Raw genomic sequence first — 12,959 nt, forward strand, 5'->3', positions numbered from 1 at the left:
TAGGACAAGCATATCAGCTTGATACTTCACAGGACTCAAGGAATATCAATAAATGTAGTACTTTCAATTCCATACTTTACCCCTGTCCCCACCACGGTTCGGTCAAAACCCTTTGCTATCCATAGAGAGTGTACGTGGGCCTGTTCACAGGGAATGTGGAGTAAACAGTTTAAACCTGCACACTTTCACACAGAGAAATTTACAATAACTGATTTTTGCAATTTTTCTTTTTTCACACAACTCTTTATCGATAAGCGATGCCATTTCTTTACACACGCTAAGCTCTACAGATTCCCATTCACATGTATGGCATGGTTTGCAGTACGAATAGATGAGGTAAAGTCAAGTCTTTATTGAAATCATATCCCCCTTGGGATCTTGATATATAAATAAAATTAAGGTTCAACAACTACAACAGACCAAAACGACAACAGCAAAAAAATAAAAGAGACAGATATAAATTCATATATATCAGATAAATGTATATTTGTACATATGTTGTTTTTCAAATGAGAATTAAATAACTGTGTTTTGTTTTTTCATTCTTTTTTTGTCTCAGATTCGAACATGTTTACAATCTTCCTAATTCACACAAATATTAGTTTGTCTGTTTACAAAGTCCTATGTGTCCCTGAATGTGTTATTGTCCATGTTTATCTTACAAAGATAATTATTCCTAATATCTGTGTACCCTTTGCAGTGGAGCAGGAAGTGTACCTCATCTTCTACTTCTTTGCTTTTGCAAACTGGACATTCTATATCTATGACATCAATATTTTCATATTTTCCTGTTTCTATGCGTAATACGAGTACACCAGTAGTACGGTATTACATAATTTACACAAGGCTGCTGTATGAGCTATGACTGCTTTGAAGTAACCTCAGTACTTGGCAGAGAGTGTGATAAAATTTTTACAGAGACAGTAGGAAGTCCCGGACCAACCATATGGCAAAATGACTGGCAAAACAGCTGGTCATTTGATGAAATTGTAACCAGTCTGGCCATTAACGTTTCTAATAGCTAACACACACAAACATTCTCCGGAGAGTCCTCCATCGGAATTTTGAATTGCAGCCACTGGCAACTGTAACTGATTGGGTAGAAAACTGATACTCCCAAAACTTTACCCAGACAATCCTCAGTAGAAGATCAGGCAAACCAGGGTTTTACACACACAGTTACTATAAACATATCTATATTCATTAACTTCAGAGCAGTCCAAATGTTTTCTCCAAGGGTACAATCATTTGAAAAGACCATGTAAGGCACTTCTGTAAGTGCAACAATTGCAAATGAACATTGCATTGATTTAACAATTGAAGCAGTTTGCATTAGAGCGCCCTCTATATTAACCTTGAATATTAATGTGTACAACCACAGCACGATTATCAGACATCTTCAGACAACAGAATGAATGCCAGCAGGAACATTGTGATGGTATTTCATGCCAAACTACACTTGATTTGAACCCTTGATCCAGGATTAGAGGTGCGTAGAGCAATCGTTATTGATTTTGAGTACTTATCAATTTACAGTTGAGTTTCATAGAGTTTCTACTTAGTGACTTTCTTGACTTTAGTTGTAGACAAGTTTTCCGACATAATATATGTTAATTACTGCAGTTTTTACGTTAACTGTGACACAAGTTATGTGAGTTAACTGTGAGTTACTGATTACAGGTAATCTAAAGAACTGTTAATCAAATCAACATATGTATTTCTGTAACAGAAAAAACTACCCTGTGGATTCATCGACAATCAATCCAATGATGGCATCAGAAAGAAGGAATCTGCCCCAGTACAGTGGACATGGACATCAGATTAAGCTGACTGATAGGGTATTAACACTTGCTCTGGAGCAGACAGGCATGGACTTTGCCCGCTCATACAAACGCCTCAACGATGTCATGCATGATACTTATAGCCTGATCAAGACAGGTGAGAGCACTGCACGTGTTAAAGAATACTATGATAAGTGGCTACCACTGCTAGACAGATACTACGAGTCTGAATCAGAATTCTGTGCAATGCTGAATGAACAAGGAGTGATACAGTGTGAGACATTGTTGCATGAGAGGCGGGAAGACATTGAAACCTTCCAGTCATTTGTCACTGACATATTGAAGACTCCAAGAGTCAAAGCAGAGCCAGCTAATGCCGAACACATCGTGCCAGTGACACAGATGAGGGCGCATTCCAGGCATTCCAGCAGCAGTGTCACTAGATTACAAGGTGTTGACAGAAGGAAGCCAAATTCAAAAGATAGTGTTGCATTACTGAAAGAGAGCAATGAGATGGGCTGGCGCATGAAAGAACTTGAGCTGCAAATGAAGATGGCACTTTTTGAAGTCAAAGAAATGACAGCCGAGTTGAAAAAGGAAATAAAGAAGGTTAGAAGGAGGAATACGAGAATTCCAGTATATAGTGATGCTGAAACAGACTGCCGAAGAAAGTGCAGCTTGAGGTATTCTAATTCTATTTCCTCCCGTATGACTTCCCTGCATTCTAGCAGAGACAATGTAAACTCAATACACACTGAGCCAGAGATTACACAGAGTAAGTGTATGATGTCACCAAGTTGCCATGGAAACGAAAAAATATTTTCCTTTACTGCAAAGGAATTACATAATCTCTTGAAGATTCTCAGTCATGAACCTCCAAGGAGGGAGCCAGATGTCTTCAGTGGTTCAGTGTATGATTACCCAATGTGGATTGATTCATTCGACGCATTGATAGAGAGGAAGACATCCATAGCTGCCGATAGACTGTTCTATCTGGACAAGTACACTTCTGGTGAACCAAAGGAAGCCATCAGGTATTTGCTTTTACAAGACACAGATGATGCATACAGGAAGGCTAAGAAGATACTGGCAGATCGCTATGGCAACAACATTGCTGTGGCACAGATATATAGGAAGAGGATCTATGACTGGCCTCAGATAAAGAATGGAGACGGTGAAGGGCTGCGGAAATTTGCTGAATACCTGCAACAATGCCTGTACGCGATGTCAACTACACGATACCTTAGAGTTTTGCACTATCCTGAGGAGCACGAGAAAATACTGAGAAAACTCCCAAAGTATATAGCCAATAGATGGGACCGCTATGTCTACAAACACATGAAGAGTGATGATGTTGATCTGCACGATGATGATGATGGAGGTAACCCATACGCAAGTTACCCATCATTCTCCAAGCTTTGTGACTTCTTGACTGAAGAAGCCAAAATTGTCTGTGGTCCAGCTCACCGAAACACAGAGGACAGCATCAAGAAGACTGACGGGGAGCCAACGAGAGGCAAACAAAATGCTGCAAGAAGCTTAAAAACTGACACACATGACAGCAAACAGCGCCCTCAACCAAAGCAGAGTTCAACTTCTTCCAAGAACACTAACAAACCTTGTGTTGTTTGCAAGGGACAACACAACATGGAGTCTTGTGATGATTACCTGAAGATGACCTTAAACGACCGAGAAGCTTTAGTTATGTCAAAAGGCCTGTGCATGTCATGCCTGAGATGGGGACACAGACGACGCGACTGTCGAAGTAAGAAAGTATGCAGTACTTGTGGAAAAGGCCACCATACTACTTTACATAATGATTCCTATAACCCCAGGTGGAAAGAAACCAGACAAGAACAAAGCCCCCAATAATACAGAAGTGAAACAAAAAATTGCTGTGACACACCAAGTCAAGGTCAACAAAGAATATTCGTGCACATTCCCATTCTCTCACTGAGCCTGCATACCTACATCACAAGAAGACGCCAGCTACACAAGAACTTACATATGCCCTGCTTGATTCACAATCTGATTCCTACTAATACAACAGAAGATACCCTGAGCAAGATGACGGTGAGAGGTTGCGTTGGACAATCAACATACATGTACGTGAGACCAGTACACAAATCTGTGCTATGTCTGAACCGAGACAGCCCTATGATTTGATTTCACTTCATTTAAATTTATTTGATTAATTGATCAATAGTATAGTGTACTTTGATGGTAAAAATTGACATATTTTACCTTTTTCTTTTCCTTATAAGGTAGGGACCTGTTTCGATAAGTTTAGGTAAATTGCTTCCAATCTAGGGAAGCCATGTAATGATTGACAATGAACATTGCATTGACTTGAACTAAATCTCCTACAATTGAAGTAGTTTGCAATACAGCGCCCTCTATATTAACCTTGAACATCCACGTGCACAAACACAGCATGATAATCAGACTTCTTGAAACAAAAGAATGAATGCCAGCTGTAATAATCGTGATGGTGTGTCAATGCCAAATTACACTTGATTTGAAACCTTGATCCAGTTACACATGTGTAGAGATATTAATATTGATTTTGAGAATTTTTCAATTTACAGTTGTTTTCTAGAGTTGTTATTTTGTTATTTTTCTTACTTCTTGACTTCAGTCGCAGACAGCTTTTTGAATAAATTACATTAGTTTCTTCTCATAGTTTTTACGTTAACTGTGACAAGAGTTAACTGTGAGTTGACCTTGAGTTAACCTGAATGGACCTGTGTGAAGTAACACTGATTATTGGTGATTTTAAGAACAGTGTAATCAAGCCAATACAATTCATTTCCGTAATAGTAACATTTCCTTCTGTTTATACAGGTTCATTCACAAGTACCTTGAGTCAGGTGCTTGCATCGGCTCAGCTTCTGAACATATACATTGAGCATGATGGTGTGATTTTATCATGATAAAACAACTATACTAAATTATGAAATATACGCAGTAGGTTTTTATTTCCCCAAAAAATACTTCGTCATGTAACAGTCCCTAATGTGTATTGTGTATTATGCTGCTAAAGTGAGGAAAAATTCAAAGGATGTGATTCTAGGGCGCCTGATGTTGGTCAACTCGACTGTCTGCAGTGCACTTTATGTCACAACTGGGGACCCCAGTTAACAGTCACTATTATGCTGTCAGTACATGTTATGTTCCAATAAACCTAAGTTGGCATCTGCTTATTTTTGAAAATTTTAGATCCTCGGTGAAATTTACAAAAATTTATCTCTTACCAAACTTTCGTTGTTTACAGTATTTACTTCAGTGAGAAAAAAGTATCTTTATTTACGAAAACAATCCATGAGACTTGTTTGTGAATATTGTCACTGCAGTGTGTTACATGAAGAACTGAAAAATTCATGTGTATTTTTCTGTTATTCAAGACAATAAATGGTGTTGACGATACTTACAGTCCATTCTTAAAATCTCCCATCAAGGATCCTACACTTGTAAATGTCAGTATTGGAATCAAAGCAAACGGAAGCTACAATGAAAATACAACCGGCCATGGTCAGTGGTTGTGAGATAGTATCACTCAGTTGGGATGGGGAATAGTTTAGCCACAAATCACACTTTTACAAATACTGGTAAAAAAATCTTTGTGTCTGGATGTGTCTGGATTTTGACCTTCAAAATAGTCTACATGAAGCACAAAGTACCTGGTAAATGCTGTGGTGGCTATAACATGTTGCCCAGTGGTTCAGTCTTAAGAAGCAGGTATACTATGTGTGAAAATATAAAACCATGGACAGTATAGACAGAAGTCTGTAAAACTACAATCTCTGAATAATTATATGATGGGGACTACATCTAGACTTTTATACCAATTTTTTGAGAAAATAAATCCCGAAGTTTCTTAACGATAAAAATACTACAAGTAGAGAAAGTAGAGCTACACTTGGAATTTCCAGAATTCTTTTCCAACTAAAGATGAAATTGATGTAATGGGAAGAAAAACCCTTTACCTGTAAACTTTGTAGTACATTGAGAGCATCATTCATGCCAGTCAGCTGTTCAACTCCACGGAATACTGCTACAAAGATGGTGGGCACGATAGCTATGGACCGTGTTAAAAGTACCCGCTTCCACCTTGACCATTGTAAATTAAGAAATCCCTGCCATAAAGTGAGAAATAGAAAACAAATTATTTTTTTTTGCATTTTCCTTTAGTTATATCCTCATTGCAAATGGGGTTTCTTGTTCAACTCGAAAAGTCAAATCAAATGCACCATGATCAACTTTTAAACACAGCCTTCACGCGTGTGAAGTCCCATTTTATTGTTGACTACTGAATTTTGTACATCTGAACTAGAACACACAACACTATCATTACATATTGTTCAAAATACTTGTATTGAGAAGAAAACGTATATTTGTTATCTAGAATGAAACAAAATTATTTTCATTTTGGCACAAAGTACACTACTGGGTGCCAACATGACAGATAACACAGAAATGTTTGATTGTGAGAGGGTCAGAGGTCACTGTGTCATATATGTTGAGCCAAAGTGACTACACCAAAGGTATCCACAACTCATTAACATGGAAGGCAAAGGTCACGAAGTTGAGGATAGAGGTCATGACCCCAAGGACAGGGTTGATGACACACGAATTGATGAAATCATTCAAAAGCACCTTTCCAGTCACCTTGATGATACTAGGGATCAAACAGCTTAATTTATCTCCTCTAACAACATGCATGAAGAATTGCCTGGCACACAGTGTTGCAATTAAATTAAGAGAAGAAGTTGAGTTGTCTGTTACAGAGTTGTGACAATATTGTTTATGGTTGGCCGTTATTGCTGGTTTGACTATGTATAATCCAATATTGTCATCCCATTCTCTTGATGCTGAATTGAAGAGAAATCTTTCATTTTCACAAAGTATGAAGCAAAATGATCTAAGAATACAGCCAAGTAATATTTTCTATGAGTTCATACCACTTTGATTTCCATAGCATACTGTTGCCTTCTCACCTGTAAGCTAAGCTGATGAGCATGTTGAGTATTAACCCAACTTGAACTTTTACCAGACCTACACAAAATCACAGCATCAGTGGACATGCTTTCCACATGTCACATATCTACTGAGGTCTCTCTATTTAAGCACTTCCAAAAAACATGGGGGTAAGTTATGCGAATGTCTCTGATATAAATGTAAAATTTTGTACATGAAATCTAACCCATTCTGTTTATTTTGCTTCTGTTTTTGTTACATTATGTACGCCAATTCCACTATTATGAACTTTTGGTATATGCATTCAGCTGGTACTGTATCATAAACAATCATTTCTGCAGGCTCTTCTTATCATTATGTCACTACAATTTTGCCGTTTCAATTTTCCTGACGACTAAAGTGACTGGCACTACTCACTGATGTTGGAAATTATGTTTGCATGAGTGATCTAATTCTTAGCAGATCAGAAATATTATCGGTCAGTTTATTTCCAGAAATGAAATAGAATTTAGAATTCACCTGGAGTGTACATAATTGGTTGTTACACTGTGTGGTAGCAAAATCCTCGTTTGCATCATTGGATCAAGGGATAGTCTTCACATATAATTTGAGTACATGCACTGCAACAACAGTGATTGCTAATACATTTGTACAAATAACTATTTCCTAAGGTTTACAAGCACTTTGTTCAACCTGGCCGAGTAGCCTTCATATCCCATGGCAAAGATGCAGGAAAACTGTGCGTTATCATCGATGCTATCGATTGCAATAGAGTAAGTATAAGTGCTAGTGTTGATATTGTATTATAATGCTTCGACTGCTGTATAGTCATCTGCCTGTAGAATCAACAGATTCTACAGGCAGATGACTATACAGCTTGGCAGGGCACGACTGAACCAGACTGGGCTCTGAGTGGACAATTGTTTTAAAAATGAAATCCTCAAGGATCAGTTCTTTCAAAACGCTGTGGAAGGCCCTTAAGTTGGCCTGAAAGAAAACTCTGTTTAACTTGTCTTCATGATGAAGATAAGGCCGTGTGTCCAATGCAGTGCCTGGCAGTATACTCCTCATTCATGAAAGGCAACATTGCTAGCATGGCTGTGCACAATGGTTGTATGTCTAAATGTCAAACACGTACAGCACTAATAAGAGCCAATATGTTCGGAAAGTAGTTATCAAAGTGAACCCTATCTTGATGGTCAACCTTACAGATAGTAGTCACCTCCCCACACATTTCAAAGCAGTCCTGTGAGGTTCTACATTAAGCATCCTACAAACCGCAGCAACTTCTCTTTTGTGTGATCGGTGGCAACCTGTTTATTCTTTTATTTGGTAGAAGTACCCGTGTATAGAGGTCAACATTTCTGACCGAATGACGAATAAAATATTGTTACTGAGAGAAACGGGAGTTTTAGTTTCACTGATTGTTTCATTCACATCTGTACAAACAACTGTTTCAAAAAGTAAGTAATGTGACTTTAGCAGAATTATGACTATGAGTTTTGTCAATGAACTGTTATTTTCCCATATTTACTATTACACGTAAAGGTACAAATTATCCAAAAAGCAATGCCACACACATGCACACACTCCTTTATGTAGTGCTCAATTTTTCTCAGTCTTTTGAACAACAACTATACACAGCTTCATCTGTTTACAGCAGAGATGCAATAGCGTTGATCGCAATTTCAGGTTTGTTACTAAATATAGCTGCACACGTACGACTTTCGGACAAATATGCCTGAAATTTGGACAAATTTTGTCGTTGCATGCGCAGCTGTTGTTCCATCTTGTAGTCTGGGCCATCAATCCATACGAATAAGTGTAACTTTTAGTTGCCATTGTAACACTAGCAGGTTTTATTGTCGTTATGTGGGAAATGCGGACGAATATTTATTTATGCATATTAATGAGAGAAAAACTTGACATCATTTGTGATCTGTGCAATTGCATACATGGCACAGTAAGAGGCTGTCTGGAATACCAAGTTTCACCCTGTACTCCTGTCAGACCTTCAATATACACAGTCACTGTGCAAGGTGAGAGTTTCTCACTAGATAAAAACAACAAAGATTTATGCCATTTCATGCCATCATGCCATTTCTCCTCATACAATTGGCTGTACATTTCAAAACAATCTCAGTTGATATGAATGCACCATGTATAAAATTTGAAAAAGTATCAAAATTAAAACAGGAATCCAGCAGGTTTACAGAATGGAAGAGACTGCACAACAGTGATGCATGTCGTGTTCACAATGCATTCCGTGTGTGCATACAGCCAAAATGTTCATACTGCACAGTCTTAGGACAAAAGGATTTCATGTTTACCACGTTCACCCCTACATTCCCTGTTAACAGGTCCACAATCACCTGACAACAATAGCTTTGGGCCTAACCATATTGGTAAAAGGTTTGATGGAATCCTTTCATCCAACAGGTCTTGGTGGATGGTCCATGTTCAGGAGTGTCTCGTCAGGAAGTTAATTTGAAAAGAATTCACCTGACAAAGTTCAGACTGAAACTGGCACACACTGCACGCACAAAGATAGTCAGAAAGCAGTGGAAGGCGGCTGATATTACCAAGAAGTGGCAAGAAACCAACTGGGCTAAGAAACTTGAAGCTAAAAAGAGGGTTGGTAAATTAACACCAAATGTCAAAAAGGAAACAAATCAGAGAAAGATGTACCGGTATTAAAAACTGTTAAAATTGCCAATTAATGCACGCTACATTATTTTTTTAAACACGTTGTGTCATCAAGTATGTGTTGCCATTTTGACAGTTCTGCCTCTTGAACAGTGATTTCCACAAAATAAAAGTATACTTTGATGTGAATAATAATTGTGCCTTTTGCATTTAGTTGAAATCTCATGGTACAAGTTTACCCAGATTTGAAGCAACTTACACCAAACACTGTAAATATCAGTACATGTAAACACACATATTGATGTCATTTATTCAAAGTAAATCCTAATCAACAGACAACTTCAGGTCCAATAAATTGTTGTTATTTTATACTTTTTGATTCACAGAGGGCTAAGATGAATGACTTTGATCGTTACAAGCTTATGAGAGCAAAACAAGCTGTAAGTTTCAATGTATGTGAATTTAAAAAAAATGTTTATGCTTTCTATAATGTTCCATTTTATGTAATACATGAGGAAGATCACCAAAAAAGTTTGTGTCGGAAATTAAATGATTCAATACTGGAAAGAATTCTCTATTATTACACACTTGAAAAAAGTATTTGCTCTCTTGATTGATTGATTTTGTGGAATAAATTTTTCTTACAGTGACAATGGCAAGATAGCGTGAATATCAAAATGACAGTTCCTGAACTCTGAATACGATTTCTGAAAATAACTGTGCATGTTAAACAGTTTTCTCATTCAACAACAACATTTTGAGTGTGTTCTCTACACAATATTGTCAATTGAGCCCTACATCCAATAAGATTTCCGAACTCTTCGAGTCAATGTATGAATTTCATGTAATTTCCTTCAGTTATCTCCGTCCAGTGTAACATTTCTCCACTCAAAGACATCACTATTGACTCAATAGTGTGTCATATTGACTTAGAGGGCGCACTGATGTTGTTGACTAAACTAGTAATGGACTCAATTTTTCTTTGCACTTTACAGAGAAACAGAATCGTCAGGACAGAGTACAATAAACAGATTAAAAAGATGAGAAGAGGAGACCATGAAGCAGCGATAGCAGCAAAGAGAAAATGATCGGATGCAGGAAAGAGAGCAAAATACTTGGGATATGTCAAAGAGGAAATGGACACCAAATGATGAGAAAATTTGAATATTTGATTTACATGTAATTCTCCTGTGCCGGTTGTAAATAAACATTACAGAGTACTGAAAATCTACATGCTTCTTGAATGTTCCTTTATGGCTTTGTATTTTCTTGTCAAGTATATTGAGATCACATTGTTGTAAACGTGAGAGTTAAATTAAGATTGGCGGAGAAAATCTGCTAAGGGATTTTTAGTGAATTACATACTAATTTTGAAATCTCACCAGAACATAACTGATCATGCTTGTAGCTGTGTTTCTAAATCAAGTAATGCACACACAACAGGTGGCGTTGTCAACAGAAAGCCCGACAAATTTTGTCTTTTTGCAACTGTCTTTATTGCCGCAGCTTATAGTTGGGTCCTTAAACATGTCATTCTATCGTTGCAATCATAAAATTATTGGTAACAAGCTACTAATTTCCCAATTTCTGTAAGTGTAACTTCTGCAAGTTCTGTCAAAATTTTCAGACAAATTTGAGATTTTTCCATATAAATAATGGAAGCTCTTACATCATAACCACAAATCCTACTTCCTTTAGATCAATGTTACTAACCATCAACTCAAACTTAAATCTCTTCAAATTGACATAAAGAGTTGAGAAATCTTGATATAGTAACACTCACAGTTAATTGTATTGTCTTTAGGAAAACAGATATCAGATTATACTAGTTCCACAATGATCAAAGATGGTCAAGGTATCGACTTGCTTCAAGTCAAAGTATATTAGATTTTTAGACAACAGAGTTGCAGTAACCACAAGCTGTGATATGATAATAGCCCATGGTATTGTGAATGTGGAATTTTTCATACAAGACAGTCAAACCTGAACAATCCTCCATCATTAAAATTTACCAATCAATTGTTTATCACTTTTATGAAACCCATCTCGTAAAATTTTCATCTAACTCCTCATGTTTATCCTCTTAATCATTTATAACCTAAAAGTTCTACATGTAAATGTGGTATTGGTTGTATGCTTTATAGACTGGATGAGCTGTTGATTGAGGGCGCCCTTGCACAAGTACCTAGAAGCCCCATCATGGATTGTATCGTCTTCTCTATACTCTCATTCTAATAAATGAATTACGTTCCACTCCATTTATTCATTAATGATGGATCAGCCAGAGGGGCAGCTAACTTCCCACTTAAAGCTCCGTAGCCCCGCCCACGCATTAATTATCAATGCCACGTGTCAAATTCACGTAACGCGAAGACATCAATTTCTCTCTATACTATCGAACCGCGAGAAATTATATTTCCTGTCTATAAATGTCTGTAAATTTGCATTATATGAATCACAGGTTGAATATTTTGTCTGTTTTCAATGTGATTTTTACAACTGTGTTCTTCAAATTAGTAATTGAACATTTCAGAGTCTTTCAAGTGAAAAAGAGCCAGATACTTTTTGGTGTTTGATTGCAGCTTTTGTAGAATCACAAACTTTTAGAGATGATCAGAATGATGGCATGGGGAGACTTGCACTCCCAGTAGGTATGGGGGCTCATTTATGTCTTGCATAATTAAGTGATAATTTCATAAAAGACTGTGATGTCTTTATGACATGGGAAGAGTGAAAGTTTTGACAATGGTGTGATCGTGTAGGTGAGGCAGGTTTTTTGGCAAAAAAGACAAATTACATTAAAGAAACTATATCATGAAATATATAACCAAATAACTTCATACAGAGGCCGCTAGAAAACCTGATTCACTTTGTGCGATCTTCATAAACAACCAGTGAGCTAAGCTAGAAATGCTACACCATCTTGATCAGAAAACTTGACAATTTGTTTTTTGGAGGGAGCTATTTTTCTGACATTATGAAAAACGCCTCTCACAGTGCAACATTTGCCACAAAGTCCAATCTTTTTGCAGGGGTGTTTTCCAAATACCAACTTTCAGAAATGATAAATTCACATTGGAGAAAGTGCACTCTGTCATTAACCCAGCAAAAATATTTGCATAAAAATTCTGCTATTGTCCCAACACCATTCACTGAAATGAAAAGTGATTGATGCTACACATTCAGAAAAACTAACTGTTACATAATATGACCTTGCTATATCAGACACACACACCACAATTTTGTTAATTAAAAATGAATTTGCCCAACATTGTATCTTACATTATTAATCATCCTAAGGGTAGGAAAAAGCTCTATACTTTAAATGTTGAGCAAGTTTTTACGCAAACTATAGTAAGTGGTCATCCTCTTCAACACTTTTCACCCATTCCCTTACATACAATGTACAGGTCCAAGTTCACCATACAAAACAATAGCGTTGTAACAGTGCCATACCACAGAGGTGAGAAAAGGTGTGATCTGTACCCTGTTATGTTACCGGGCTATACACTATTTCTGAAACATTGCGTTAGAAAATGCTATACAATTACAAAT

General features: G+C 37.1%; 3 protein-coding genes across 4 annotated transcripts in view; 2 read left to right on the forward strand and 1 right to left on the reverse strand.

Moving 5' to 3' along the window:
- Nucleotides 1-12,959, reverse strand: part of LOC139140406 (natural resistance-associated macrophage protein 2-like) — a 33,564-nt gene that overhangs the window by 3,512 nt on the left and 17,093 nt on the right. Inside the window, exons 12-13 of the mRNA XM_070709630.1 lie at nucleotides 5,768-5,917; nucleotides 5,213-5,286 (exon numbers count right to left, since the gene is read on the reverse strand). Coding sequence (XP_070565731.1) covers nucleotides 5,213-5,286; nucleotides 5,768-5,917 — 224 coding nt within the window. The remainder of the gene's footprint in view (nucleotides 1-5,212; nucleotides 5,287-5,767; nucleotides 5,918-12,959) is intronic.
- On the forward strand, nucleotides 1,378-5,201 carry LOC139140404 (uncharacterized). The gene is made up of 2 exons (XM_070709628.1): nucleotides 1,378-1,489; nucleotides 1,730-5,201. Exon 2 carries the CDS (start codon nucleotides 1,767-1,769, stop codon nucleotides 3,651-3,653), a length of 1,887 nt encoding a protein of 628 aa, XP_070565729.1. The 5' UTR covers nucleotides 1,378-1,489; nucleotides 1,730-1,766; the 3' UTR covers nucleotides 3,654-5,201.
- Nucleotides 6,746-12,959, forward strand: part of LOC139140409 (large ribosomal subunit protein eL14-like) — a 46,303-nt gene continuing 40,089 nt past the window's right edge. The window contains exons 1-5 of one of the 2 annotated variants that reach the window (XM_070709634.1): nucleotides 6,755-6,928; nucleotides 7,430-7,531; nucleotides 9,198-9,392; nucleotides 9,791-9,844; nucleotides 10,400-10,631. In XM_070709634.1, coding sequence (XP_070565735.1) covers nucleotides 6,923-6,928; nucleotides 7,430-7,531; nucleotides 9,198-9,392; nucleotides 9,791-9,844; nucleotides 10,400-10,492 — 450 coding nt within the window. In that variant the 5' untranslated portion in view covers nucleotides 6,755-6,922 and the 3' untranslated portion in view covers nucleotides 10,493-10,631. Of the gene's footprint in view, nucleotides 6,929-7,429; nucleotides 7,532-9,197; nucleotides 9,393-9,790; nucleotides 9,845-10,399; nucleotides 10,632-12,959 lie in introns of those variants that run through there. The other variant, XM_070709635.1, reaches the window with a different exon arrangement.

This window comes from Ptychodera flava, chromosome 9 (assembly GCF_041260155.1).
Source record: "Ptychodera flava strain L36383 chromosome 9, AS_Pfla_20210202, whole genome shotgun sequence".
NCBI classification, from domain to species: domain Eukaryota; kingdom Metazoa; phylum Hemichordata; class Enteropneusta; family Ptychoderidae; genus Ptychodera; species Ptychodera flava.

What these genes read in the sequence shown, in the direction of transcription:
- LOC139140404 (XM_070709628.1), top strand. Translation starts at nt 1,767, where the DNA reads ATGATGGCATCAGAAAGAAGGAATCTGCCCCAGTACAGTGGACATGGA.